The sequence below is a fragment of the Leishmania panamensis genome (genome assembly GCF_000755165.1).
Source record: "Leishmania panamensis strain MHOM/PA/94/PSC-1 chromosome 8 sequence".
Taxonomy (NCBI): domain Eukaryota; phylum Euglenozoa; class Kinetoplastea; order Trypanosomatida; family Trypanosomatidae; genus Leishmania; species Leishmania panamensis.
The window spans coordinates 380,306-407,246 of record NC_025887.1 but is presented as its reverse complement, the minus strand read 5'-3'; the positions used below and the strand labels follow the sequence as shown (position 1 = coordinate 407,246).

The 26,941-nt window shown below is 57.9% G+C and overlaps 9 protein-coding genes across 9 annotated transcripts; all 9 read right to left on the bottom strand.

Annotated features, from left to right (window-relative positions):
* Window positions 1–212: 212 nt before the first annotated feature.
* On the bottom strand, window positions 213–1,466 carry LPMP_080980 (hypothetical protein; the record flags this gene model as incomplete). The annotated part of the gene is made up of 1 exon (XM_010705926.1): window positions 213–1,466. One exon carries the CDS (start codon window positions 1,464–1,466, stop codon window positions 213–215), a length of 1,254 nt encoding a protein of 417 aa, XP_010704228.1.
* A 1,186-nt stretch (window positions 1,467–2,652) lies between these two features.
* Window positions 2,653–3,981, bottom strand: LPMP_080970 (MRB1-associated protein, putative; the record flags this gene model as incomplete). Its single annotated transcript, XM_010705925.1, has 1 exon — window positions 2,653–3,981. The coding sequence occupies one exon, from the start codon at window positions 3,979–3,981 to the stop codon at window positions 2,653–2,655; it is 1,329 nt and encodes a 442-aa protein (XP_010704227.1).
* Window positions 3,982–5,252: 1,271 nt separating this feature from the next.
* On the bottom strand, window positions 5,253–6,521 carry LPMP_080960 (thiopurine S-methyltransferase, putative; the record flags this gene model as incomplete). The annotated part of the gene is made up of 1 exon (XM_010705924.1): window positions 5,253–6,521. One exon carries the CDS (start codon window positions 6,519–6,521, stop codon window positions 5,253–5,255), a length of 1,269 nt encoding a protein of 422 aa, XP_010704226.1.
* A 901-nt stretch (window positions 6,522–7,422) lies between these two features.
* Window positions 7,423–10,857, bottom strand: LPMP_080950 (exocyst complex component 1-like protein; the record flags this gene model as incomplete). The annotated part of the gene is made up of 1 exon (XM_010705923.1): window positions 7,423–10,857. One exon carries the CDS (start codon window positions 10,855–10,857, stop codon window positions 7,423–7,425), a length of 3,435 nt encoding a protein of 1,144 aa, XP_010704225.1.
* A 994-nt stretch (window positions 10,858–11,851) lies between these two features.
* TSIF (suppressive immunomodulating factor, putative) lies at window positions 11,852–14,686 on the bottom strand (the record flags this gene model as incomplete). Its single annotated transcript, XM_010705922.1, has 1 exon — window positions 11,852–14,686. One exon carries the CDS (start codon window positions 14,684–14,686, stop codon window positions 11,852–11,854), a length of 2,835 nt encoding a protein of 944 aa, XP_010704224.1.
* A 1,549-nt stretch (window positions 14,687–16,235) lies between these two features.
* LPMP_080930 (phosphoribosylpyrophosphate synthetase) lies at window positions 16,236–17,351 on the bottom strand (the record flags this gene model as incomplete). The annotated part of the gene is made up of 1 exon (XM_010705921.1): window positions 16,236–17,351. One exon carries the CDS (start codon window positions 17,349–17,351, stop codon window positions 16,236–16,238), a length of 1,116 nt encoding a protein of 371 aa, XP_010704223.1.
* Window positions 17,352–19,087: 1,736 nt separating this feature from the next.
* LPMP_080920 (hypothetical protein) lies at window positions 19,088–21,667 on the bottom strand (the record flags this gene model as incomplete). The annotated part of the gene is made up of 1 exon (XM_010705920.1): window positions 19,088–21,667. The coding sequence occupies one exon, from the start codon at window positions 21,665–21,667 to the stop codon at window positions 19,088–19,090; it is 2,580 nt and encodes an 859-aa protein (XP_010704222.1).
* A 1,544-nt stretch (window positions 21,668–23,211) lies between these two features.
* Window positions 23,212–24,855, bottom strand: LPMP_080910 (stress-induced protein sti1; the record flags this gene model as incomplete). The annotated part of the gene is made up of 1 exon (XM_010705919.1): window positions 23,212–24,855. The coding sequence occupies one exon, from the start codon at window positions 24,853–24,855 to the stop codon at window positions 23,212–23,214; it is 1,644 nt and encodes a 547-aa protein (XP_010704221.1).
* Window positions 24,856–25,813: 958 nt separating this feature from the next.
* Window positions 25,814–26,911, bottom strand: LPMP_080900 (hypothetical protein; the record flags this gene model as incomplete). The annotated part of the gene is made up of 1 exon (XM_010705918.1): window positions 25,814–26,911. The coding sequence occupies one exon, from the start codon at window positions 26,909–26,911 to the stop codon at window positions 25,814–25,816; it is 1,098 nt and encodes a 365-aa protein (XP_010704220.1).
* Between the last annotated feature and the right edge of the window lie 30 nt (window positions 26,912–26,941).

Sequence of the window (26,941 nt, the reverse complement as noted above, 5' to 3'; positions counted from 1 at the left end):
GCCAAATGCACTGAGGACGCAGGCACGCCAGGCAAGCGCGCACACATACACGTATAGACGTCAGAGGTAAGATGCCCTCTTTTCCTTCTTTGCTGGTCATCTTCTTGTTGAAAGCAGTTGAGGCGAAACGCGCTTGAAGGACAAGATGAAGACAGAGAGACACACATCTGTGCGAGGATACCACGTAATAAAGTGGTGCTCCACAGCCCAGGTCACGCGTGCGTCGTGCTGCACCCGGTTGCATCCTTGCCGGTGGCCTTGCAGCACACGTAGCCCCAGCGAAAGTGTATGGAATCAAAGTAGCTTCCGTACACGGCGGTGTGGCCGTTGCGTGTAGGCACCCATGAAAGGGAAGCTGCCTGGACACTGGAGTGCGCTGTTGCTGTCGCAGTTGCCGCCGTGGTGGGTGCGTCCATCGGAAGAGATGAGGATGGCATAAGCGTCTTGACTTCGGTGGTGGATGAGGGTGGCACGTCCGAGCGGAATTTTGGCCTATTTGTGCCGTACAAGGAGCGTAAGAGAACATCCTGCGGTGTTTCTGTCAGCACCGTCGTCGCTGGTTCTCCTGCGTTATCCTCTTCTTGCTGCTCCTGCTGCGACTGCTGCTTCTCGCGTGCCCTGCGCATCGCGTCATCAAACTCGAAGTCCACAAATGACTTCGACTGCCCCGTCAAAAAGCGGCACTGCGACTCCACGTAGTTGTAGTAGTCGCCAGTGCGGTAGCGCTCCAGGTCTCCCTGAAAAGTCTTGGTCGAGTCGTCCGTGTTCGGGTTCGCGCGCATCGAGCCGGTCTTCGGATCGAAGAAGAGGCCATCCTGCTGATCCAAGTTGTGCAGATACTTGGGCAGCTCCTTCACCTCCACCCCGCCGTGCTGTGCGGTACGGCTGCCAAAGACGCCCTGGGGCCGATGGCGCGCCGTCTCCGGTTCCGCGACATCGCTGTCGTCGCCCCCTTCATCCTGACGCACTCCGCGCATCAGGTCGATGCCAACCTCACCCGCAAATCGGTCTCGCTTCTGCGAGTACGTCTTGACCTCTTGATGCATCTCGATGTCGATCCCCGTGACGCGATTCGTGTAGATGCTCCCCACCTTCTTCCTCGCCTGGAAGCACTCGCTCGCCTTGTGGGTGCGGGAGCCACAGTTTTTGCACGCGCCGGCGGTGAAACGAGTGGCCTGGCCCTTGACGACGATGCGATCGACCTTCTCACCGAGAACCTCGTCCGGCACCTCAGTGGCGCCGTCGCCCTGCTTGCGCTGATGGACGAGCGTGGGGCCGGTTGCCCCGTAATACCATGGCGCACGCGAGATGAACTCTGGAATATTGGGGCTGATCTCTTGGTGTGTCTCCGTATCCACTGCGAGCGGCGCTAAGCCGAATTTTCGCATCTCCTGCAGCTCGCGCTGTTGGCGCAGCAGCTGCCGTACCGACGACGTCTTCTTTGGTTGATCGGTGTTCTGCTCCATGATATCGATCGACTACTCGGTGGACTGTGCCTGTGCACGTGTGAATAAATGTGTGTGTGTGTGTGTACCAACTCGTTTTTTTCGTGTTTCCTGCTCGCCTTTCGGTTACGCAGCGTGGCGCATCACAGATGAAAGGAGAGGGCGGGAGGGAAGAGAGCGGGGGTGGCGAATGAACTCCCTCGGCATCTGAGGCGGATAGAGGGGGGGTGGAAAAACACAGAGCGCAAAAATGCTGCCCACGGCCCATGTGAACATGATGACGACGACGACAGGGCAGCCAGCGGCACACGAAGCCTTCGAGGGAAAAAGTGAGAGACTCAGAGTGTCACGTGAGCCGCTGCCTCTAAGAGGCGCATCGACGCGGTTGTCCTATGAGACACCCACACACACACGGCGTGTGTGTGTGGGTGTCTCCATGAAACCGTGCGGGAAGAACAGCGCTGCGTCACCAACAACGTCGCCTGACTCAACGAAACATCTCTTTGTTTTCTTGCTGCTACTCTCGCCTCACCGCTTTATCGGCAACGCACGCAGTGACATCAGGAGAGACCCGCGCAAGCACTGAGGGAGAGAGAGAGACTTCAACCGACGTACACACGCACTCGACAACAGTCACATTCGCACCAAATAAAAACAGCGGGCCTCTCCACGTTGACGTCGCGCTTCTTTTCTGCTTTGCTTCCCCTACTCGTCCCTCTCTTCGTACCATTTTTCCACCCCTGCTGTTGGTGCCCACGCCGGCCCCCGCCCCCTTCCCCCTCCCCCCACATTCACCCGTTTCCCCATGACACCGTACGAATGGCGGTATTGCCGAGCCGGGGAAAAGCCGAGAGTGGGTGGATGGGCCGCAAGAGAACGCCTAACAAGCACGCGAGAGAGCGCGCCAGCCCCAACCGCCACCCACGGAGGGGAGCGCACCGCTGCCCCGCATCCCTCACACAAGAAGCGAGCGAGAGAGAGGGGAGGGGAGGGGAAGAGCACACGGGCGAAGAGAAGGTGCAGCAGCACGCACGCACGGGGGATTATGTGTGAAGAGCAGCTGCACGAAAAAGAGGATCAAATGACACCCAAAGGCCTCCCCCTCCCCCTGCCTGCCCGCTGCGAGCCTCCACACGCACACAGAGAGAGAGAGGGGGGGCGAGCGGCGGCGGCGAACAGGCGCACGCGAGAACAACAACACCCTGCGCTACATGCTGCTCCCCCGCGACATGTAGAGCTGGTAGAGCGGAGGGCAGAAGTTGGGCCCAAAGACGTCGAAGATCTCTTCGATCTCTTCTCCACCCATCGGGTCGGAGAAGAAGTCCTGATGGAGCGCTAGGCACCGGTTGAAGACCGGGGCAAGAATGCGGGGGTCCTTCACCTGGAACTTGGCGAGCGACCAGAGCAGGCGACGCACCTGATTCGCGTCAAGGTGGCGGCACACGTACACGCAGCGCTCTGAAAGGGCGACGACCATGTCCTCTTGCAGGAAGAAGGTGCGAGCAAATGCGTGGATTGTGTTCACCAGTCCCAGTGGATCGAACTGGTCCGCAATGGACGCGGCGTGCGAGGCGAGTCGCTTGAACAGCTCCTCATCCTTGAGCCCAAAATGTGCCAGCGCTGTTACGGTGAAGGAAATGTCCTTGGCGTCGTGATCCTGAACCACCGCAAGCGCACGCTCAGCCAGGTTGTCGAACAACTCGGGGTTGTTGATGCCAATGCGTTGAAAGGAGGCGAGTGTGGTGCTGATGTACTGCGCGTTGAACTCGTCAATCAGCTCCACAGCGCGGTTGGTCAGCACGCCGAAGAGTTGATCGTAGCGAATTCCAAAGTAGGCAAAAGCCTGGAACATCATCGCCACCTGTTCAGCGTTCATCTGGTCCACGTACTCCATTGCCTTCCCGGCAAAGCGCTTGCTCAACTTCGGGTCCTTGAGCCCCGCCTTGGAAAAGGCGTTGATGAGAGGCACCAGCTCGTTCACAGTAACGCGCTCCCGCAGTGACATAGCACGCCGCGCGATGGCACTGAACACGTTTTGTTCTCTGTAGCGAAGTCTTGCGAAGGCGTTGGCAAGAATCACAAGGTGTGCCGCTTCAAACTCGCCAACGCGCGCGAGGGTCTGCACACGCATCGAGAGCAGCCGGAACAGTTTCTCATGGTTGATCCCAGTCTTGGAGAAGGCGCTAATGATGTTAGTGACGCCCTTCGCATCTAGGAAGCGTGCATTCTTGGTGGCCTTGATCGCCTGCAGCTCGATCACCTCGCGCGCGTCGCGCGACTTGAGCGTCGCGCATGCCGTGACCACAATTGGCAGAATGTCCAGCGAGATGAACTTGTCGTTCTTCAGGCAGAAGTCAATACACTCCCGCACCACGCGTGCGTCGCTCTCCATGCCAAAATACACCGCCGTGTTCAGCAGAAGGGCGACGGAGCGGGCGTCGACGTTCTGCCCGGTGATCGAGGTGGCAAACAGCACGCGGCGAGCCTGTTGGGCCAGCATCGGGTTGCCACCGCGCTCCTGATGAAGCTTCTTCATCTGCAGAGCCTCGGTGGCGATGTTGCGCGCCGACAAGTGCGACCCACGCGGGGTCTGGGGCAGAGCCAGTTCCGCAGGGGATATGTGGCGACCAAATGGGATGGTGGCTGGCCCGGCAGCGCTATTGGGGTAAAGGGCTCTGTCACCTGCCGGCGCCGGTACCGGAGAGGAGGTGGAGGGTGGAGGAGGCATGCCTCCCGCACTCGTCGCTTGGAGCCGATATGGCGTAGACGTTGTCGAGCGCATCAAAATAGAGCCGCTTCGCCGTGTCACGTCGCAGAGCGACAGCCGTCGTGACGGCACACCTCGCAGTCCCAACATGCCTAAGCCACACATCGCGATGTCTCCCGGAAAGAGGAGGCCGCAGGGTGGGTAAAAACACGTACGAGTGTGTGGCTGAGGCGTGTGGGTGTGTGTGTGTGTGAGGGGGTGGGTGGGTGGGGGTATGTCAGTCAGGAAGTGTGCGAGCACACGAGCAAGCACCCGTACAGCGCCGGCAGTGAGGAAAAGATGGAGGCCGAAGGGAAAAAGAAACGAGAGATTGTCTTTCCCTCCGTTCAGGACTTTGCAGGCGCGATGCGAATGCGATTTTGTGGAACAGAGAATGTGGAGAGATCAGCAACGAGATAGAGAGAGAGAGGGGGGTGGAGTGGCGGAGGAACAAGGATACTGGCATTGTACGAGAGCATGAATAACGCTGACGCCCTCCGACACATTGTAGACCCCCATGAGTGATGCACCAACACACACACACACACACACCAGTACAGATGTATGAGTGGGTGCTGGTGCGCCATCTCGCCGCTATATGCCTCAGGCGTGATACGCGTGCGTGCATTCTCTTGAAGGTACCCCTGTGAGCACCACGTCAAGCATCGTAGAGGGGGGAGGGGGGAGGGGGGAAAGCACCACGCCACCACTTTGCTTCGTCTCTCTCCCCTCACTCCTAAAGACACGCAAATGAACGCGAGAGAGCAACAAACAAGACAACACGCACCACCAGCGCTGTCAACAACGCAACAGACGGGTGGGGGAGGAGAGGGAGAGTGTGTGTGTGTGTGTGTGTGTGTGTGTGGGTGTGTGTCTGCCAAGCTCCTGCTCCTCCTCTTTCCCTGCCACACTCGTCTGTGTGAGGAGGACACGCGTGTGGGTAGAGGTCGTCACCTTCGCAAGGCAGGCGAGGCCGGGAAAAGAAAAACAGGAGTTGCGGCCACACTCAACGGACACAAGCGCCCAACACCCCGCCTAACGAAGGAAAAGTCACGGCGCGACTACCACGCAAAGTTCTCTTGGGGGGGAGTCAATATCGGCGGCTCGGGGTGCTGCAGCGGCTCCGTCCGTGTTCGAAGATTCACTGTAGCCTCACGAAACACAACGCAGCTGAACGGGGTCACGTGAAGCTCCTTGGGCACTCGCTTGAGGATGCGGTTCTCACGGCTTAGCTGCTGCATCGCGTCCGTCTTCTCCTCACACCGCACATAGTAGCCTTCACTGAGGGGAAAGAGCTGCTCTAGCTCCCGCTTCGACAGGGAGTAGGGCGGACCCATCAACTTGTTACCCTTCACTCGTCCAGTGCGGAAGATGCCCTCGACGTAGATCAGGCCATCGTCTTTCATGGCGCGCTTCAACAGGTAGGCGTAGTCAGGCCGCTGCTCCCGGTTTAGCGAAGTCATGCCCTGCCGCTCGTAGATAACGTCGTACTTCTTTCCCTTCAACGGCCCCTCCCATAACTCTGGCGAAAAGAAGTTCTTCCAGTGCAAGTGAATCTTTGAGTAGAGCACCCGCGGCAGGCCCTCCTCGGTGCGGCTGACGGCTGACTGGATGGCAGTCTGCGAGGAGTCCACTCCATCCACCTCGAAGCCTTGCAGTGCAGCGGTGCGGATAATCGGGGAGTCGCCGCAGAGTGGCACCAGCATCTGAGGTGAGTTCGGCAGCATCACGGCCGAAGCGGAGGCGCGGTGAGAGTCTTCACCCTTGCTGGCAATCCCTACTCTAGAAATAGTAGTGATACATGTAGAGGTGGTAGGAGACGCCGATCGGTGAAACATGCGCGTGAGTCGGTCCAAAAAGCCGTACTGCTGCCCTCCAGGCACGGCAGGCGAGGACGACGGTGAGGTGCGTACGAAATCTGCCGCAGAAGACATGTCGCGCCCCGTCTGCTCCTTCACAAAACGATAGGGACCGACGAAGAAGTCGCTCATTGACTCGCCAGCCCGCCAGAGCGGGTTCATCTTGCGCCACTCGTTCTCCCACCACTCCGGTGAGGTGTGAGGCATTTGCGACGGCGGCAGTGGCACGTACCTGTTGCCCATCAGCTCCTGCACCTCCCCCCACAGCCACGGGCCGAGAAACACAGCCGCGCCAAGAACGATGCCGCCGGCGGCAACGAAGCCTTGCATGCGACTTGTTGTGAGGGCCTTGAGGGAAAAAATGCTTTTTGGTCGAGACTTGCGAAGCCGGTTTAACAGCACGTGATCCTCTAGCTCCTTGGCGTTGGGAATCTGCACCCCAATGTGTTGCGTCTGCGTCGTGTGCATCATTGCGGCGTGTCTCCCACCACCACCACCACTACGGCCTCGCTTTTGCCTAGGGTACGCCCACTTCTTTTTTTTCTCTCTCTCCCTGTGTGTGTGTGTGTAGGGTGGGGGGGACGGGAGGGGTAGGGGGGGTAGGAAGCGGGCAGGAGGGGGTGGGGGCGTGTCTTGGCGGTCGTGCGAGTGTACCCGTAGATGAAGGGTGAACAACAAAACAGGAAAGAGGCGAGGGACGGTCAGGCGATATGGAGGAAGTGGGACGTTCAGGAAGGCAGCGATAGGCTCCGAACACAATGCAGTGAGAACGACACGGCTGCTAACTGCTCACTTTCAAGTGGGTGGGTGAGTATGGGTCCTCGCTTTTTCGGTTCTCTTCCTCAGCAACTCCTCAAGCAATCCGGTACGCAACAGCGAGCGAGACTCGCACGAAAGAGAAAAACAGAGCAGCGTCGAGAAGACGTACCTCTTGTGTGTACGTGTCTGTGTCTGTAGGCTAGTGTGCTGCCCGCATGGAAAGATAGAGAGCTCGCATACACCCCACCCCACCTCATCCATCTCCGCCTCTTCCACACACACACACACAAATCTGCACACTCAGACGCATGTACAGGCAGAAGAAATGAGGTTGACGACGAAGGGGGGAGGAGGAGGAAGCGCCATAACGAGAGCAGAGCAACGAAAAGGGAGCAAAGCAAGCAGAGCAGAGAAGCGCGCGGTGGCATGCAGAGTAGGACACGCACGGCGGGTTTTCCGAGACGGAGGGAGCGCAAGTCCTACGCCATCTCTCGCTTGCGATGCAGTGAGTTTTTCGCTTAGTCCCCGCAGCGTTTGTGGCGACGATGCCGCGCCGTACATCCCCCACATCGTCATGAGCTGCTGGGGTAGCTGGTGGCTCGCTCCCCCCTCTCTAGTACGCCGCGAGCATCCCCACAACGTCGGAGCGGGTTATAGGAATGAAAATATCACGATACGCTGGCCACGAGAGCAGCTCTGCCAAAAAGTCGAACTTGCGCAGCAGCAGCGTTGAGAAGTGTTGCCAGGTGCGCTGCAGCAGCGTTGTGTGGAAAGAGGCCTCGTTGCCGCCGAGGTCTACATCGCGCAAAAAGTGTCTCTTCATCCGTTCCGCGCTCGCCCGCACGCCGGAGCGCATCTCCTTCTCGAGCCCGCTAAGCACCTTCTCCACTGCATCCACAGAGAGCGCCTTGTGGTGTCGCAGCTCTTCCTTGGAGTAGATCATCGAGAGGTCCTCAGCGGAGAGCGCGAATATGCCGAAAACCGGGAAGCTGCGCACGAGGAGCACACGCGTTAGGTAGAGCTCCTCGTAGCGGTCCCGCTTCGCCTTCGCCGATGCATAGTGATCCTGCAGCAGCTCCACGGCAAAGCTATCGCTTGGCATAGTCGAGTAGAAGGCACAGAAGAACGACTGATGCCGGTACTGCTGAACAAAGACCCACTTGAGGGAGCTGATGTCCGCCTCCACGCCATCCAGCACGGAGTGCAGCTTCTGTGCAATGAGTTCGTTCAGCTTTAGATGCCCCGCGTTCCGGTCCTCACCAGTGCCTCTCACGTTTGTGATTTGGTCCAGCGCATCGAAGGACTGGTCGACGAGGCTCAGCGCGATAGAAGCGTACTCGGTGCGGTCGCACACGTTGGGGGCGAGGGCGTTGTGCACGGCCTCCAATCGCAGAAAGAGGGCCGGCATCTTGGAGAAGCAGTGCAGCAACGGTGTGGGATGCACCACGTACCGCTTGCGGCACCGGTGTATCGAATCGGTCTGCTCCGCTACAAACCGCGTCATGCCACCTACCATCACCGCCTCCACCTCCCCCAGCATTGCCTGACAGAAGGCACTCTTCGACGGCAGCATAGCACTGTCGGCCGCGGTGGCGCGGTAGGCGCGTATCATGCAGAGGATGGGGACACAGTAGATGCGATCGCACTTCTCGACAACGAAAAGAGCCAGGTCACGCATGGTGCGAATGAGAAAGTTTCGGTGCAGCGCGATGCGAGATGCACGACTGGCCTCGTCATCAGGGCCGCCGCCGTCCACCTCATCGCCGGCAATGGAGTTGCGCTCGCGGTCATACACTGCCGATGACGTCCCGCTCCACGTCCGCCGGTGCGGGAATGAAGAGTTACCTTGACCCCAGCTACCACCGCCGTACCCTGCTGGAGGAGGGCGAGGCGGTAGGCCGATGTCCTGGCTGTTCGAGCAGGAGTACTGCGCGCTGTCGCTACGCGACATCCCTTGTAGAGCGCGTACGAAATAGTTGGCATCGACTCCGCCAAAGAGCTCGAGCAAAGACTCCTGTTTCATCTGCGCGCGGTCCGTCCCGGCGGCTCCCCTGAGAGTGGCGGCCCCTGTCCTCTTGGAGTCATCCGCCTGCGGGCTGGCGCCGGTACTCGAGGAGCCTGCGGCGCTGTGGTCGTTGCCGCTCTTCTCTTCCGGAGTGCTGAACAGGTTAAAGCAGCGGTGAAGAATCGCCTCCTCGTTAATCACCGCTAGTACAGACGATTCTAGCGCAATAGCGAAGGCGAGATCCGGTCGCACATACCCGCCACCGCTTGTGCTGGTGGGGCTGAGGGACTTGATCCCGCTCACTACCGACGACACTTCCGCTCGTGAGTCCAGCCGGCGCAGCGTGTTAGCGCTCTGGTACAGCTGGATTGCCGAGGCAGGCACACCGCCTTCCATACTCAGGTCGGCCGCCGACGGGAACTGCACAGAGAGGTGCGTGTGGTCTTCGTTACCGCCAGTGCCAGAGGCTGTCCAGCCACCAGCGCTGGCCCCCTGGTCTGAGTCGTCACCGAAGCGCATCATACGAGGGGTGAGCGCCGGTGTTGACTGGCCGTAGCGGGAGTACATGCGCGGCGTCTCACCAGACTGGGCCGTCTCCATCCGCATCGACATGGCCTCCCTGCGCGACTCGGAGGTGCCAAGCAGGAAGGGGCCGCGCCAGGTGTTCACCTTCTTAACCTGCTTCTTAAGGCACTTGAAGAAGTGCGTGATCTCGAGTGCGTAGACCTTCTGCATGCTCGTCCGATACTTGCGCAGTACATTGTTGAACCCCTCCACGTCGATACACTCCAGTGCACAGATAACGCCGCTGATGTCTATCAGTTTGTGCGCCAGTTCAACGTGCAGCTGCCACACAAGCAACGCGTCGCGACTGTATCGCGCCTTGTCTGCTAGGTACTTTGCCTCGAAGGATTCTATGATGGCCATTATATACAATTTGGAGCGCTGCGCGATCATCTTGCGCTGCTCTAGAAAAAACACCTTCCGCTCCGCGACAGCGGCGATAGGAAAGTCACTGTCCAGTTTCGGGTTATGCAGTACACTCTGCATATGCTTCATCGCCATTGATAGGGTCACCGCGTTGCTGCCTTCGGAGAAGAAGGCCACGAGGCAATCCTCTGGTATGGTGCGTAGTCGACTCAGCAACGTCATGGTTGCTGGTGCGAGCCGCAGTTGGTCGCGCAGGTCGGACATCATCATATACAGCGCCTCCAGGTTTTGCTGTCGTCGCTGCAGTGTGTTGTTGGTGTGCTCCACCTGCTGAAGAACGGCCTTCTTCGATAAAAGGTGCTTGGAGTACGACTCAATGCGCTGCTCCACCTCCTCCACGTCTTGGACGAGGTCCTGCACCTGCCGCTGTGCTTCCTGCCACGCAGCCTCGGAGGTGGTCAACAAGTTGAGCGATCTGAGCTCTGAGTTCTTCTGCTGGCGAAGGAGAATCTCCTGAAACTGCTTGATATCATCGAACCCAGCCCCATTATTGCCAATGTGGCGCAGCAGGTGCTTCTCCTCTTCCGTTGTGAAGACGCGTCGCTTGTCTTGCCGCAGCTTGCGCACACGGGCCGCAGCGTCAGCTTCGACCTGAGCACCCACCGCCTCTGTGAGTACACCGTGGATGGGGCTCATCCGGTTCTCGGCGTAGCCCCCATGGGCCCCGGAGGACGACGATGGCATCGCAAGGATGCGGCGGGCGGCAGCGAGAAACATCTCCCGTTGGATGTGTGACTCGAAGCTGACGGACAGCACGCCGCTGGAGCCAAAGTTGAAGGCTGCATCGAAGCTTCCCTCGTTCGAAATACTGATCAGCCGATCCACGGCAAAGGCGGACTTGAGCTTCACCCGCTGCCTGCTCGGGTTCACTGTCACGATGCTGAGAGTGGCGCTGCCGCTGCTGCCGAGGAAGTGTGACAGGATGAGCAGACGCGGCGTCGATGCCTTTTTCTTATTGCCGATCTCTGACACCGTCTCGTGGGCCACCACCTCCTCCCCACGCTGGTGAAAGATGCCATCAATGGTGGGTTGGAGTTCCCTGTATCGGTTCATTATAGCAACGGTAATGGTCGGCAATGCCACGCAATCGAATCAAAGGTGTTGGTGGAGAAGTTTATGTGTGTATTGCGTACAGAGGAGTGATTGGGGCGGTGGCCGTAGACCCTTCGTATCCAACCCCGACCCCACGCACCCCCCCCCAGCGCAATCCGCGGCTTCGGAAGAGAGGAGGAAGAGAAGGAGAGGAGGGCGATATGGAGGAAGACAGTACAGGCTTTCTGGGCACATACGCCTGTGTGTAGACGTGAGTAATGAGTTAAGTCTGCGAACGGCTTCCCACCCCCTCTCTCTCTTTTCACTGACGAGGGAATACCCATCCGTGCGTGTTTATTGTGGACGTGGAGGGAGTAAAAGGGGGGGAGGGGAGGGGGGAGGGGAGGGGGGAGGGTGCGGAGCGAGGAGAGAGAAGGAGAGGATGGCTGCACAGTACAGCACGCCGAAAGGGGACGGGGGAGAGCAGACAAGAGAAGCGAGCCCACCACATATCGCCAACAGACATACCCACACAAGACGCAGAGAAGAACGACAAAAAGACGGCGCCGGGGGTGGGCCCCACAGACAAGCGGTACGTTTGCTCCAAAGAGTGAAGTCCGCGGCGGCACGCACGTGGCAGAGAAGTCCGGGGACACACACATATAAAACATGAGCAGGGCCGTCGCCCTCCTCCCTCTCTCCCTCTCATCCTCTGCCTACCTCACTCGCTTTCTCCGTAAAGGAGGACACAATAGGTACCGTCCACGGCTGCCAAAGAAGACAAGAATCACAACTGCCCCCTTGTTGAAAGGCGGCGAGGAGAAAAATCAGCCTCTGCCGCCCTCGCCCTCGCCCTCCCCCCCCCTCTCTCACTTTGAGTGCGTGCGTGATCGCGATAGCGATGATGGATGGAAGGGCTCGCTGTAATGAGACTGGCTGAACACCTGAGAAAAGCGAAAAAGTCCCTCCCCACAACACGTTGAGAGAAGGAGGGAGGCCTCTATTTTCAGCTGCCTTAGAAAACAGAGGGAGCGGAGGGAAGCGGCAGCGGCAGCAAGAGAACCTCCTCCCACGCCGTGCTGGGCATGAGGGGCGCCTCATCGGCAAACAGCACCGTGGCCTTCGCGGAGTGGGGAGTTGAGAAGATCAAGTCATCGCAGTGGTGCTGCGCCATCTCTGGCCCGCCGCGCCGACGCTCTTCGGCGATGCGAGGGTCGAGAGTCCACTTCACCTTCCCGTATGTCACGTCGCGTAGGTCATCCTGTGGTGCCGCGGAGAGAACGGCGGCGGCATTCCCTGCGGCTCCACGTTCGGTCCCGGACTCCTTGTCGCAAAGACGTTTAGAAGACTCAACGGTGTCAAAGACACGATCCTGCAGGGTGTAGGTAGGGACCTGCAGAGGATGGCGATATTTTAAGGCGTCCACCTCCAGGCGGTGAGCCTGCCGATACCCCTCAAAGTTGAACGCAGCTGCCTCTAGCGTCGCCCGCTTCTCCTCCAGTAACTTGGTACTGTTCAACCCCTCGAGCGCACGTGGGTGCGATGGTGTCTCGTGGGAGAGCACTTTGGCGCCAGCTGCGGCTGCCTGCTGGTTTGTGAGGTTGGCGAGAACGCCAGCTACTTTGCGAGGACTCATACGACGGTTCTTGCGGAGACCTTCAACGCCCACAGCTGTCCCTAGCAGTCGCTTCAATGTGTGCGTGAACTCGAGCTCCAGGTCATCCACAGAGGCCTTCACACCTGCTCCCTCTCTGCTTGCAATACCTGGGCTTCTGTGCACAGCATCTTGCATCACATCAGCGGTGTTCTGGATGTAGACGTTGTTGCTCTGAAAAGTCTGGATGTACTTGTCATTGATCGCCCCCTCCTTGGCTGCCACCCTTGCTGCACCTGGGGCTGGCCCCTTCGCTGCCGCCTCCGGCCCCTCTGCGCCGCTGCCCTCCAATGCTGCGTCGTGGTGGGTAGTGGTGTCAGCAGTGGAAGGCGGTGAGACAGCGATGTGCAGGTCATCATGGCTCAGGTCGGCCGAATCTCCAGCAGCACTGCACGACACACTCACGTTCACCACCTCTGGCCCTTCAGTGCTCTGTTCCGGGTCGTAGAGGGTTGGCCGCTGCGACTCGGTGGCGCACCGAACTACACTGCCGACGCCTCTCCTCTCCTTAGACTTCTCTGAAACCGTCGACGACACGGGCAGAGGCGGCGGCGGAAGGCACGAAACCGTCGCTGGTTCGGTGCGGTGGGGGTCCATCTCTGTGCTGTCGCTGCCGCGCTCGTCCGGGTGGTCCTCGCCAGCATCGTCCTTGGGGGAAGCACTTGAGGTCCGAACAGACGCAGATGCCGTAGAGAGATGTACAGATGGAGTTCCCTCCGCTTCAGCGTCACGGCTAGCACCAACTGCAAGGCCGTCAGCGTCGACAGATTCTGCGATAATGGTTTCTTCTACCTCTGCTGTTGCCTCGCTCTCCCTCTGCTGTGTGTGCACCAGAATTGAGGTGCCGTGGGCAGAGAGGCTGCGGTCCTCTATGTCGCCCTCCTGCGTGTAGCTCACTTCGTACGAGGTGGCAGGCGCACGCGGCTCAGTAGGAAGAGTATTGTTCACCGGAGACAAAGCCGCTGGTACCCCTGGTGCAGCCAACGGCAGCGGAGGTTGCTGTGTAGCAGCCGTCGGCTCTGCCTCGGTCAGCTCATCACCCACGCCTTCTGTGCCGCTCGCGCTTGTGCTGCGCAGCAAATCGCCCAGCGGCCATCGCCAGACATCGCCGACCGATGTGACGACAAGGAGTGTACCGCTGGGGAAGAGTTGCATGCCTATCACGCCGTAGCCGACGTTAAAGCGCACTAGCTCCCTCACCAGTGACTCGGCAGCGTCGCAGGAGTACAGCAGCACCAGTCCAGAGATAGTGCCAGCTGCCAGATAACCCCCAAGGCATGAAGCGCACGCCACCTCCTCTCGTTCCACAACACAGTCCCCTTGATGCATCCAGCGCTCCGAGTGCGTTGAAGTCGGCAAAGGCCGGGAAAACTGCGCTGAGGTAGCCGTGTCGCCGAGCGGTATCGATGTGAAGATGGAGATGCGTGAGGTGAGGCACACTGCTAGACTTGTGTGCAGCAACGATGTCGCCGGTGGCTTCGTGAGAGCAAACACAGCAACCGCCTGGTCCAGATCGAGGGGCAGGGTGGCGCGCACAACCCCATCTTCCACGCACGCTACGACGCAGCGGTAGTCTGCCGAGCAACAAATGAGCTGATCTCGATGGAGATTTGCACAAACGACGGTGCTGTCAAAGAAGGAAGTCCTCCACAGAGGCGGCAATGGTGAGGCAGATGCAGCGGAGCTAGCGGAATGCCGGGTGACCCACTCCTCAACACTCGCGCGCCACACCGCCACCTGCCCGTTCCCTTCACCGCAGACGATGTAGTCCCCGTCACACTGCACCACACTTGGCCGGCTCCCACAAGTTGCAAAGACGCGCACCTCGGCCGTCTCCACGTTCGCCAACAGGAGCTCGTTCGAGTAGGAGAGAGAGTAGAGGAGGTGGTGTTGACGGCGTCGATAGCGCTGCTGCGGCGATGCCGCGTAGAGGCTAGGCACCAGTGAGAAGCATCGCAGCGAGGCATCAAGAGGGATTCGATCGAGATATGTCAGGAAGAGACGAAACTCACCAGTGGCGGTGTCAATGAGCTCAACAAAACCATTTCTTGTGGTCACTGCGACATGGTCCGGCAGTAGGTGGGACGCCGCCACGTGCACCACGCCCTCGCGACACACCGCGAAGAGCTCTAGAACGTCATGATCCCCTGCGACGTCGTTAGTGACTCCAATCTCTCTGAGGGTCAGCGACGTCATCCGCGGGTGAAGGTGTGGGGAAGGGGGGTGCTAAGAGGGGAAGAGTATAAAAGGGAGATGAATGCGTACTTGTATGAGAAGAAACACGGGAAAAAGGGAAAAGAGAGGGGACGCACAGTAGTGTGTCCCCCTGTAGGTGTTTGCGTTTGTATCTATGGTGCTATCACGAGCTGCGTGGGGTGCACCAGTAAAAGCACAAGACTAAAAATGTCACAGGGTGCGTGTGGGTGGAGTGAGGACGTGCGTCTCTATCCGCCAGTGTGTCTGTGAGTCGCACCCACAGGAAAGCACACAACAGTGAAGGAAAAGGGAAAAGGCGATGGACCTTGTTGGAGATCGAAGAGTCGCCCAAGAGTGTTGCGAGAGCTGCACCGGCGTACGTGTGCTACTGCTCACAACCTACACACACCTGCAGTGAAAAGGAGATGGCTTCTTTTCCTCTGGCCGCTCTGCCTTCTGGGGGTTCCTCTTGTCATGTGTAGGCGCGTGTGCAACAGCAGAAGGGGGGAGAGGTGTAGGGAAGCAACACGAAAGAGAGAGAGAGGGGGGAGGGGAGAAAGAGGAGAGAAGACAGTGGAGGAATTTACTCTGTTGTTGCTCGCTTATCCAGCCACATCCCACCCACCATCGCCCGCCATACGCAAAAAGGTCACACGAGCATCCCCAGCGTGTGCATATGCCGGCTGGGCATCGCTTGGAGAGAGAGGACTTCGAGACGATGATGAAAGCAGCAGCAGCGGTGCCCCCCCTCCGCCCCCCACCTTTTCAACGCAGACGTCTGCACTGAACAAGAGGGGGTACTCCACGGGACCCTCAAAAGACAAAGAGAGGAGACGCAGGATAGAGTCCACACAGTACGTCAAGCTCGCCTCCTCCCCCTCCCCTTCCACCACCACCTTCGCAAGGCCTCCAAAGGGTGCACCACTCTGAGTGGCGCATCGTCGCGCCGGTGCGGCTACATTGCCACCTGCATCAGAGGCAAGTCTCTCTCTCGGCCTGTCTCTCTCGACCTGTGCATATGGGTCAAAACACAGTGACTTTGCTTTCCTCTGCTTTGCAGGGGACAGAGGACTCTCGAGGGTGTTAGACGTGTAGACGACAAAAAAAAGTGGATGAGTCAAAGACACGGAGAAGCTGAGCCGGCCAAGCACAGGGAAGAAGTCATCGAGAAGATCATCACACACGCGCACACACATACACATTAAATGTATATTTGTCTTTTACCATCAACACATCGATGGTTTGTGCCGACGCCGACGCTGCGGTTGGTGAGGAGGGAAGAAGAGGGAATTCACACTCCCCTCTTCTTTCTCACTTCTTCGGTTACGCGTGTGGGTGGGGGTGTGTGGGGGTGGGCTTTCAGCGGACGGGGAAAGGTGGCAGCAGCAACGATGATAGGTTAAAAGGGAGCGAGAGAGGGGCGACACAGACAGAGAAAGACACCGTGAGAGATGTGAGGGACCGAACGACTTCATCAGGTCATCTCTCTTGTCTTCTCGCCTGCATGCTTTGGCTCAGGCACGTGTATGACTTCACCTTCGCGCCTTTCTTAGTTGCCCCGCAGGGATGGAGAGAAGAGGGAGCTGACGCTTTCCTCGTTCATGTACTGGTGGATGACGGCCGCGATAAGAGGCGCGATTGTGAGCACCTTCAACTTCGGAATCGCCTTTTGATGCTCTTCCTGTGGGATGGAGTCGGACACCACAAGCTCCTGGAGGGCGCTGCAGTTGTTGATGCGCTCCGAGCAGGGGTCTGTGAGGATGCCGTGCACGCAACACGCCGTCACGCGCACCGCACCGAGGTCCTTCAGAAGTTCGCATGCCTTCACCAGTGTGCCCCCGGTGTCGACCATATCGTCGACAATGATGCAGGTGAAGCCAGCCACCTCACCCACGCTCTGCATCGTGTCCACCTTGCCAGCCGCAATGCGCCGCTTCACGATGGTGACAATGCGGCCCACCTGAAGAATATCGGCCAGCTGCTTCGCCCGCTCCACACCGCCCGCATCAGGCGAGACGACCACCATCTGATCGACGTCGAACCACGGCTGGTCACGCAGGTACCGTGCGAACTCGTGTGCCATGAGTAGGTTGTCTACGGGAATATTGTCAAAGAAACCTTGGATCTGATTCGAGTGCAGGTCTAACGAGGCAACACGATCCGCCCCCATCTTCACGATCATGCGTGCAACCGCGGAGGCGGAGATGGGGCCGCGCAGGTTCGTCTTTCGGTCCTGCCGAGCGTACCCAAAAAAGGGAGCGATGACAGTCACGCTCTTTGCATTGCTCAGGCGCATCTTACGGGTCAGCAGGAGAAGCTCCATTAGCGCCGTATTAACGTCGATGATCTCGTTTCCGACGGTGCTCTGAATGATGTAGACATCAGCACCGAGCACACTCTCGTTGATGCGCACGTTCACCTCGCCATTGGAGTACTGCGTCACAGACGTGTGGTGAGTGTGGGTGCCCATCAGGAGCGCCACCGCCTCTGCCAGCGGACGATTCCCGTTACCGGAGACTAGGCAGAACGGGCGTGAGTGGTCCCGCTTCTCCGTGTGCGGGCTCACGGTGCCACTCACCGAGTGCACCTCCGTCATCTTGCCCGGCTGGTAAAAATACGCCTTCTCGATGCGCTTCAGCTGATCTCGGAGAGGGGAGCTGGACATTTTCGAGGACAATCTGCGGTACTGGGAAGGAGGTAAAACAAAAAAAGAACGGGAAAAGGGAAAGACTCAACGTGTCGATCGGCTGACGCTTGAAAACGAGGAGGAGCGAGAGGAAAGAGGAAATAGACAGCAAAGTGTGAGTTTGTGTACGTTGTCTGCTCTCTTTGCCCCCCTCCCCCGCAGTACCGTCCTGGTTTACAGGGTTGCCTCTCCTTTATGCTTCTCTGTTTTTCTTTCCTACGGTGTCCCTCACTCCACTTCAAGAGAGAGGAGGCGAGAGGCGAGAGGCGAGTGGCCTAATAAAGAATTGACCAAAAAAGACAAAATCGGCACACGTCGTTAAGTGTAGGGAAATGCCGCCTCTTTATGGGGTAGTGAAAATGGGCGGTAAAAGAATGGGCGAACACAACAAACAAACCGATCAGCGACAACGAACCAACGCGTCGTACCCCCTTGCACGCGCCGCTAAGACAGTGGGCGTGAGAGAGAGGTGCCGAAGAGGAGAGTAGCTACCTCTGTGGCTCGCCTTGCGTATCTCTGAAAAAGAATGTCTGGCCCTCTTTATCTGTGGTGCAGGAGTATTTTTGGTGTTGTTCTTGATTGCTTGATGTCGGATAAACGCTCCAAGATCTCCACTCGATGTGACTCTGGCGATGGTGATGGACACCGACGAGCCACATTAACAACAGAGAGCACACAACAGAAAAAATGGTGGCAACGCTTTTTTATATATTTCTTTCTTTTCGCTCACTTCTGTTCGTGCTGACCCTCTTAGGCGGGAGAGACGAACATGCATGTGTGCGCTGCAATCGAATGTCGAGAACAGAGAGGAAAAGAGAGAGGGAAAGATGGTACGGGGAGGGAGGGGGGACAACGAGAGAAATGGCGCCAGCTTCAAAAAGCGAGGTGTCTGCCCGCCTGAGAAAGTCTGTCACACACACGCGCACATGTGCTTTGACTGGGGCTACACATATATGGCTACACCCGCTCACGCACGATCTGTGCACGCACCGCCACCGCAGACTACCGGACGGGTGCAAGAAATAGACAAGCGCTTCAAGCGCCTTCTCTGCGCTCACACACTGGAACTCAGCACTATGTCGCTGCCGTACACTGCTGTGTATCCCTGTATGAAGGAGGGGTGGTGGGGGGAAGAGGTCATGCGTTATGTTTGTTTGCTTTTCGAATCAGGTTTGCTTTTTTCCCGCGTCCCGGGCAGCAGAGGAGATGGAGAATACGGCGTGGGGAGGGGAGCGGACGAGCAAACAAAAAGAGCACAAAAGAGGAGAACAAACGCACACACGCACGCGCGGGCAAAGGGAGACTGCAGGAAGAAAGGGGTGGAAAACGACGCGATGCCGCTCTCTAGTCTACATACAAGGGAGAAAGAAGAGGTGAGCAGACGCACGCGCGCACGCACACACACACAGGGAGGGGGAGAGAAGCATCACCATCGTGTCGTATGAACATACAAATCGGCAACACCCTGCCACCGTCAAGGACAAAACAAACAAAGAGGAGCGGATGGGGCTGGCCAGAGAGCAAGGGGGAGAAAGGAAACGAAAACAACGGAGAGTGTGGCCTGCGCCAACGACGCTACTAGTCTCTCTACTGCAACAATCCATTCAAGCAGTGAGGGAAAGAGGGGAGGGGGAGCAAATCAAACGCAGCCATGCTCGTACAGAGAAAGGAGGCAAAGAGAGAAACTATTCCACCCCTCTCTCTTGTCCCCTTCGTTACGAGCTTGAGGCGGCAGCTTCACCATCGTCCGGCAGCATCGTCTCCTTTGTCATAATGTAGTACCGCTTCTGGAACTCGTTCAAGTCAACAGCGTGGGCGGTGCCGTTGTCGCGAGTTTGAGTGTAGGCCTCTACTGGAAGACTAGGGAAGAAAAACTCTAAGATACACGCCATCTCTGCCGCTGTGGGGGTGCCAGTGAGAATCTCCTCAATGCAACGCCGCAGTTGCACTGGGGTGATAACAGTGTCGCGGTCGGGGTTTGTGAAAGAATACAAGTCACCCCGACGACCACCGTAGGCACGTGGCATGGTGGACGCCAGGCGAAACATGTCTGCACCTTTCCAGCACCGCGCATCTAAGCGGAACTTCAGCTCCCTCAGTACCTTTGAGCGTACCGCGCGCCGCTCGATCTCCTTCAGTTCGGCTTCTCTGCCGCCGCTTGGCATCCTGGCAGTACGTACCAAGGTCGTCCTGTGATCCTCGCTGGCAGCGTCCATCCACTTCATCAAGTCTACAGAAGTGAAGTACCCCGTGTCGCGTGCGGGGGTGATACGCGCGAAGATAGCGGCCGCTGCACCCTTGTCCTCTGTGATCTGGAACGCCTTCATCGCCATGGTGAACTCTGGCACGCTGACAATACCGTCGCGGTCGCGATCGAGGGCCAGAAATGAGGCTACGCCAGTTCCGTAGCGAGACTGAAGGTAGCTGCGAAGCTCCGAGACGAGGTGGTCCACCGTCACCATCGCCCCCGTCGCATCGGTCACCACCGCTGGCCCGCCAGTAGTGTCTTCAGTCAGCGTGCCGGAGCAGCGGGCGTAAAAGGTGGCGGTGTGCGCGTCCATCCTGTACAAACGCAGCGGTAGACCATTGATGACCAGCTCCTTGCCCTCACCCAGATCGGAGAGGGTGTAGTGCGGCACCTCGCCCGGGACGACCAGCGGTTTCGGCGCATTGCGGGGACCAGGCTTCGGCGGAACCTTCATCACCTTCTTCCGCTTCCATATGCAGCCACCGTGGATACCGGCCTTCGGGAACGCACTCTCATGCACCACGAACTCCTCGGATTTGGTGTAGTACGCAATGGTAAAGCGGCGCTGCTCGTCGTCATGGTTGGCAGGGCGGGCGAGCACAGCACGGAAACGCAGCGTGTCGGTCGGTATGTCTTGCGCCGCTGCAGCGCTATTGACCGAGGCAACAGCGAGAGAGCCGTCGTCGTCTCCGGCGTCGGCAGCGCTAGCTGGCTGCCCCACCACACCTCTCACACTATCGACGCTCCTCGTTGGTCCCTCTGTCCCGAGCACCGTGCGGCGCGCGTCTCCCTGTAAGTAATTCGAAACGTCGATGGGCGGATGCAAAGAGACGCCGTAGCGCTGCATGAAAAATTCGCGTGTGTAGTCATCGCAATCGTACAAAAAAACCGAGCGCCCAAAGACGTTCAGCGTCATGCCGACGTCCAGATCCACATCGCGGTAGTAGGCATCTGGGATGCCCATGTCCGGTTCGCGCTGTCCATTCACGCGATGCGTAAACGTCAGCTCGTTAGTCTTGGCCACCGAGCCGCACTTAGGAAGCCAGCATCGCGACAGGTAAAGGCCCCGGCAGCTCTCTGACGAGCTCTGCCGCTGCACGATAGAAATAGAATTGTCCTCCACGAACAGCATCACCTCCAGCCTTCGCACCATCCCACCAGGGACGCTGTCCCGCTCGTCGAGCAGGGCGTAAAAGCGAAGCACCATTCCACCGTCTCGAAGGAAGCGGACGGAACGCTCCGCTTCGTCGGCGGCATAGTCTTGCGAAAGCAGGCCGAATTTGCCAGATTTGAGTCGCTCCTGATACCGGCCATACTCAGACATGAACAGGTCGTCCGGACACCCTACCGGTGCCCCTACCTCAACGCCAAGGGCCGTGAGGAAGTCGCGTGTGAAGTTATCGCAGTCATACAAGAAGAAGTCCGTGGCGTTGAGTCGCACGGAATCTCCTACGTTGAAGAAGTTGAGGGAGACGTACTCCTCACCGGGGAACTTCTCCCGCTGTCGTGGATCAGCGACCACCTTCTGCCGTTTCAGAAACACGCCGCCGTCAAGGCCGCTGTTGATGATGTGCGGCTCCTCGATGAGGATGGTGTCGTCGACAGGGAAGAAACTGATGACCACCTTGCGGTGCCAGAACGAGGCCGCTCCTGCCTCAGGTGCCGGCTCGTTGAAGAAAGCGTAGAAGCGCAAAACCTTGTCCTCCAGCGTTACGTGCCGTAACTCCTCAGCAGCGCGAGCTTTGCGTGTAGCGGTATTACGGTTGAGGGAAGAAGACATCAAAGCATCGACTAGCTGCTGCGCCGTGCGGCACATATCTGGGGCCTGCGCTGGGAACGTCCTGTTCTGCGTGGCAGGAAACACACGCCTGCCGCGGAACTCCGCCTCCAGCTGCTGTGGCTTACCTTGCTTAGCGCGAAACGCCTGGTCATTCCAATTGTGCCCCACACGCGGAGGAAGCAGCTGCGGATCCACGGCGCGAACGTACTCCTTTGGCACGTTGCTCTGGTTCGCCATGGAGAGGCGGAGCCGCGGGTCGGAGGACATGATGAAGGACACACACACGCACTTTTGTTGTGTTATGCTGTTGGAAGAGCGATGCGCTTGTGCACAACTTGCCGGTGAGTGTGCTGGAAGATAGCACTAAGGGGACTCAATTTGGGTTATGGTGCTCCTGTAGTGTAGGCGGCACAAGAGTTTTCGTTTGCGCTGCTGTTGTTTGTGCTTGTTTACGGTAGGAGAAAGTAAAAAAGGGCAAAGAAGGGAAACAGCAAGAGTGCGTATGTACTGTATGGGGATGGGGGGTATGGGTGCACGAGGCACAGTGAACATGAACAAGCGGAGGTGTTGAGAGAGAGACACCAAACTCCTTGCCTGGCCATGGGTAAATGTGCCTCCGTTTGCCTCAGTAAACACCCAGAAGGTATTTCTGCAGTGCATTGCCGTGAGCATGAGAGGGAGCGCTGTCAGCGACAGCACCAGTCGCAGTCCCTACTGATTGTGCGTTAGTGCTGCCTCTTCTTTCTTAATCGCATTTTGTTCTGTTCGCTTTCTCTGGCAGTTTCAGGCGTCACGGTGCATCGCGGCATCGAAGCAAGATGGTTATCCTGTAAAACGGGAAGCTGTGTGGCCAAGCCGTGCGTTTTTTTGTGCTACTTCGTGCGCCCCCATCGCCACGCGTCCCCGGTTCGCCACCGTCGACGTGACGCCTGGGCAGAAAGAAAACAATATGGTTCTGTGTCACCCCTCTCTTCATCGTCTTTCGTTGACTGCTCAAATATACGTTGCCCCTATCATCTCACGTCTCTCACCCTCGGGGGTCAGGGAGAACTTCTTCAGAGAAGCTAGCGGAGGGAGTGATTAGTCGAAAAGTCGACACCATCTTCTTCGCCTTCGTGGGTGTCTCTTCTTGGAAGTTTTAATAGAGGAGCATAAAGGCGCTCGAAATACACAGACACAGACATTGCTAGAGCCTCCATACAAGCACGTACACGGACGCGCCCGTATGCATCAGGAATGCCTGTGCACTTTCTCCGCCCCGTAGCTTATGGTTGCTTCGCCCGGAGTCGGTTGCGAGGCGTGTATGACCCAGAAAAGAAACGAAACAAGACAGTGCCAATAGCGAAAATATAAAATAAAAAAAAAGAAGGGGGAGTGACGTATGTGACCAGTGCCTGAAAGAAGTAGCGCGCAGCCGCTCCCCTCCCCTCCTCTTCTGTCTTCGCCCTAGCCGATAAACAGACCAGTTTCAGCGCAGCCACACCGCTGAAGAACAACAAAAGAAAACAAGGCGGCCTAGTCGCACTACTGCGCCAGAGAGAGCGTGAGGAGAGGAGGAAGGGGTGCGCAGAAGAAATGGAGAAAGCTCAAAGGGAAAATGAGGTGTGTGCGTGTGCAGTCAGAAAGGCTCACAAGCGACACCCCTTACCGCCTCTTCCCTACCTTCATGGAGGACACCCATCTGCGCTACAACCTCGACGCCTTGCTTGAGCGGCACAACACTGTTCTCATACGTTCCCATCGTTGGTCTTTATTTCCCTCGCAATGCCCGCCGATGCAAAGGAGCGGCAAAGAAGAGGCAGAGTAGAAGTTTACTGACCAAAACGAATGATGCCAGCGGAGATGAGCTTGTTGATCTTCACTGATATGCCTGGGTCCTTCATGTACTCCTGAATCCGCGTGGGGTCGTTCTGCATCTCCTTCAGCACTAGTTGCATGTAGCTGTCCTGCATAATTGCCGCAATCTCAGGATCATCCATGGCGCGGCGCGCCGCCTCGTCGCCATCCGCGGACTGGCCGGAGGCCATCTCCTGAATCCTCATGATTGTACGGAGGCGGCCATCCTTGCAGTCGGCGTTGCTCGGATCCACTTTGAGGCCCTCGTCGTACGCCTGCAGCGCGCGGTTGTACTGTTTGGTCCAAAAGTAGGCATGACCCTTGCGCGCGTAGCCCTTGACAAAGTCCGGCTTTAGTTCAATGCACTTCTCCGCGTCTTTGAGGGCGTCGTTAAAGGCGCCAAGCTTGATGTACGCGGCGGCGCGATTGCTGTAGGAGGTGTGTTCGGCAGGGTTGCGCTTGATGGCCTCCGTGTACGCTGCCACAGCCTCGGGGAACTTGTCCTCCTTAAAGTACTGATTACCCTCGTCTTTCTTTTGCTTCGCAATCTCAGGGTCAATATAGGCCTCCTCCACTGCCTTTTGGTGCTCCTTCTCGCACTCCGTCAGCTTCTTGAGCGTGTCAGGGTTACGCCACTCGACAAGGGCGCGCTTGTAAAGGTCGATAGCGGCCTCATACTTCTTCTGCTTCTGGAGGCAGAAAGCATGCCGCGTCATGAGCTTCGCAACGATTGTGTAGTCGCAGTGGTTCTCGCGACCGTGCTCGATACCGCGCTCGCACTCGGTGATGCACTTCTCGTAGTCCCTCTGCTCGAAGTAGACGGCGGACACGTTCAGAATGTACAAAGTGTTCTTGGGGTCCTTCGCCTGCGCCTCCTGGTACTTGCTCAGCGCCTCCTCGAACCTCTTCGAGAGGTACAGCTTGTTGCCCTCCTCCTTGAGCGCCATGGCCTCCTTTTCGTTGTCGGTAAGAAGCTTCTTCTCCTCCTTTGCCTTCGCTTCCGCTGCTGCCTTCGCAGACGGACGCTCCTCCTCGTCGTCCTCATCGTCGTTGGGAATCTTCATTCCGCTCAGGTACATGAGTGTTAGGGCAAAGCGCTGGTCTTCCATGTACAGTCGAGCCTGCGAAGGGTCTCGGACGACGGTGTCCACCATCTTCACGTAATCAGGTTGCAGCATCAGGAGTGACAACTTCGGATTCTCTTGAATCTTGCGGAACGCCTCCGGGGTGAAAACGCGGGCGATGGGGTCACGTGCTTCGCGGGACTTCGCGACCTGCACGTCTTTCACTCCCTGCGTGCAGCCGCTGTTGGAAGGGTCCACACTGAGCCCCTTCTCGTATGCGGCGATGGCATCGTCGTAACGCCGCATGCCATGCAGCGCTGCACCTCGGCGCACGTAGCCCTTTGCCCAGTTTGGCTTGATTGAGATGCACTTGTCGGCGTCATCGAGCGCATCCTTGTACTTTTGCATGGCTGCAAAGCAGGCGGAGCGGTTGCTGTAGAGGACACTGTTCTGCCCATCCAGCTGGATCGCCTTCGAGAAGTAGTTCACCGCCTCCACATAGCGGCCGGCGGAAAACTCTTTGTTTCCCTCGTTCTTCAACTCGTTTGCGTCCATTACGGAGAAATGTGCGACAACGCACTGCAAAATTGGGGGTATAGCCTTTACGCTGTATGTTAGATGTTGCTGCGTGTGTGGGATAGAGTGTGTGCGTGTTATCGCTCGTGAGTGTTCACACTGGTTCTGTTCGAACCAGCGGAGTTGCGTGAAGGGTGCCAGGCCCATACACAACATCACGGACGAGAGAAAGAAGAGGGGCAAAACGAGTGCGCAATGGAAGAGACATGTGAGAAGGATACCACCAGGCCTTTGCTCATTCTCAAGAGAGGAAAAGAGAGACCCGTGGAGAAAGATGGTCCTCGGAGATCAACCGGTGCTGCCTATCCGAAGACGCCGCCTCCGCACGCACAGCCCGCGATCCCACACGGTGCACGCTGGTCTTTTTCCTCTCTCCGCTCGTTCAATTATCGCGCCCGTGGTGTCCATAGCACTAATCAAATCACTTTCGGGCTCACCCCCACTAACGCACCGTGTGGCCCGTACGCGCGTGTCGCATGCGTCTGTGTCTCATCCCTGTTGTTGTTGCTGTTGTATTTCTTGCTGGGTGCTAAACGTGTTAATCAACTTCATATCAAAAGTAACTGCTTTGGGCTAACTCAAAAAAGAAGGCGTAAATCAGAAAGGAAAAGCGAGAGAGTCTCTCCTTCTGTTCGCAGTGCATTAGGTGCCGCGTGTATGCGTGTGCGTGTGTGGCATCGCTTCACTCACCTCAGCCCGTACACATACACGTGCCCCGCAGCACTTCCTAAGCTGTGTAAAGACGCTACGCGGGGTGAGTGTCGAGAATCAAAAGAAGGAAATGAGGCAGACACCGCCACCATCAGCAAGTGTAAAGAACTGGTGAGCCGACAAAGATAGGAATGAGTGACACCAGCGAACGTGAGAAGTCGCTTGCCGGCTCATCCTCTTCACATGATTTGCGTACTGCAGCGGCGGGCAACATGATACCCCCCTCTTAGTGAGCAGCCTTCTTCTCCTCTACCGGAGCGTCATCGCGCTGGTAGATGCGGGCCTGCAAGGCCAGCACCTCCTTCAGAAGTCGCTCGCGGTCACCATCACCGGCAGACTGAGACGCCTGTGGGTTGTGAACTGACGCCTCAGCAGCCTTGGAGGACTGGGTCTGAGCCATAATCTCACGCACCTCGTTCACAGAGCGCAGGCGCACCGGCAACAGGCGGCGCTCCTCCAGCGGAGACCACCACTGGAACCCGGAGACATCCACCTCGAGCTCGGCGCGGTCACGCACCTCTGGGCACCAGTCCATGTAGCGCCACACGCCCAACTGACCCTCCAAGTGCTTGATGGTGAGGCGCTGCATAATGGCCTCGCGAGCAAGCACCGGCTTGAAGCGCTCGAGAAGATCAACAAGCTCATCAAGGCGCTTATCCTGCACCGGCTTGCGGTACTGCTGCAGCACAGCCTCAATCTGAGCCTCGTCGCGCTCCATAGTGTTGGCGGCAATCGTGTCATAGCGTAACCGCTTTTCGTTCACCAGCTCGCGGTCCGTCACGCTCTTGTACTCCTCCTCCCAGTTGATCAGTGGAGCCGAGGCTTCGGGCAAACCCTCCTTGGCGCGCTTGGCACGGTACGCCGCCAGCTTCGACTTAGCCTCCACCTGGCGCTTCATCTGCGCGAGCTTCATCTCGTCCTCAGGGGTGTAAACAACCCACCTCGCAATCTCATCAAAATCGTACTTGCCCTCGTCCTTGTGATACGACCAGAGAGCGTGGCGGAGACAGCGCTCCATCAGTCCCAGCTTGTCCATTGGCTGATCATCCGTGGCGGCCTTGCGCATCTTCTGTGTGCCGCCCAGGAGCGCCTCGATCTCCTTCTCAAGCTGCTCTATCGTGGCGGTGTACTTACGAGTATAACACTCGGGTGTCTCACCCTTGTAGCGCCTGACCATCTCGATCGCAATCTTCGTGTTCTTTTTTACCTGCTCCTCCTTGGAGGCGGACGCAAATGGCGCGGGTGGAAAGTACATCACAGGGGCCGCTCCACATATGGAGCGAACGCAATGAGTGCTCAGAGCAGGGGCAGTGAGACGACGCATGGTCAAAACTTTGTCTTACGGTTTACAGTC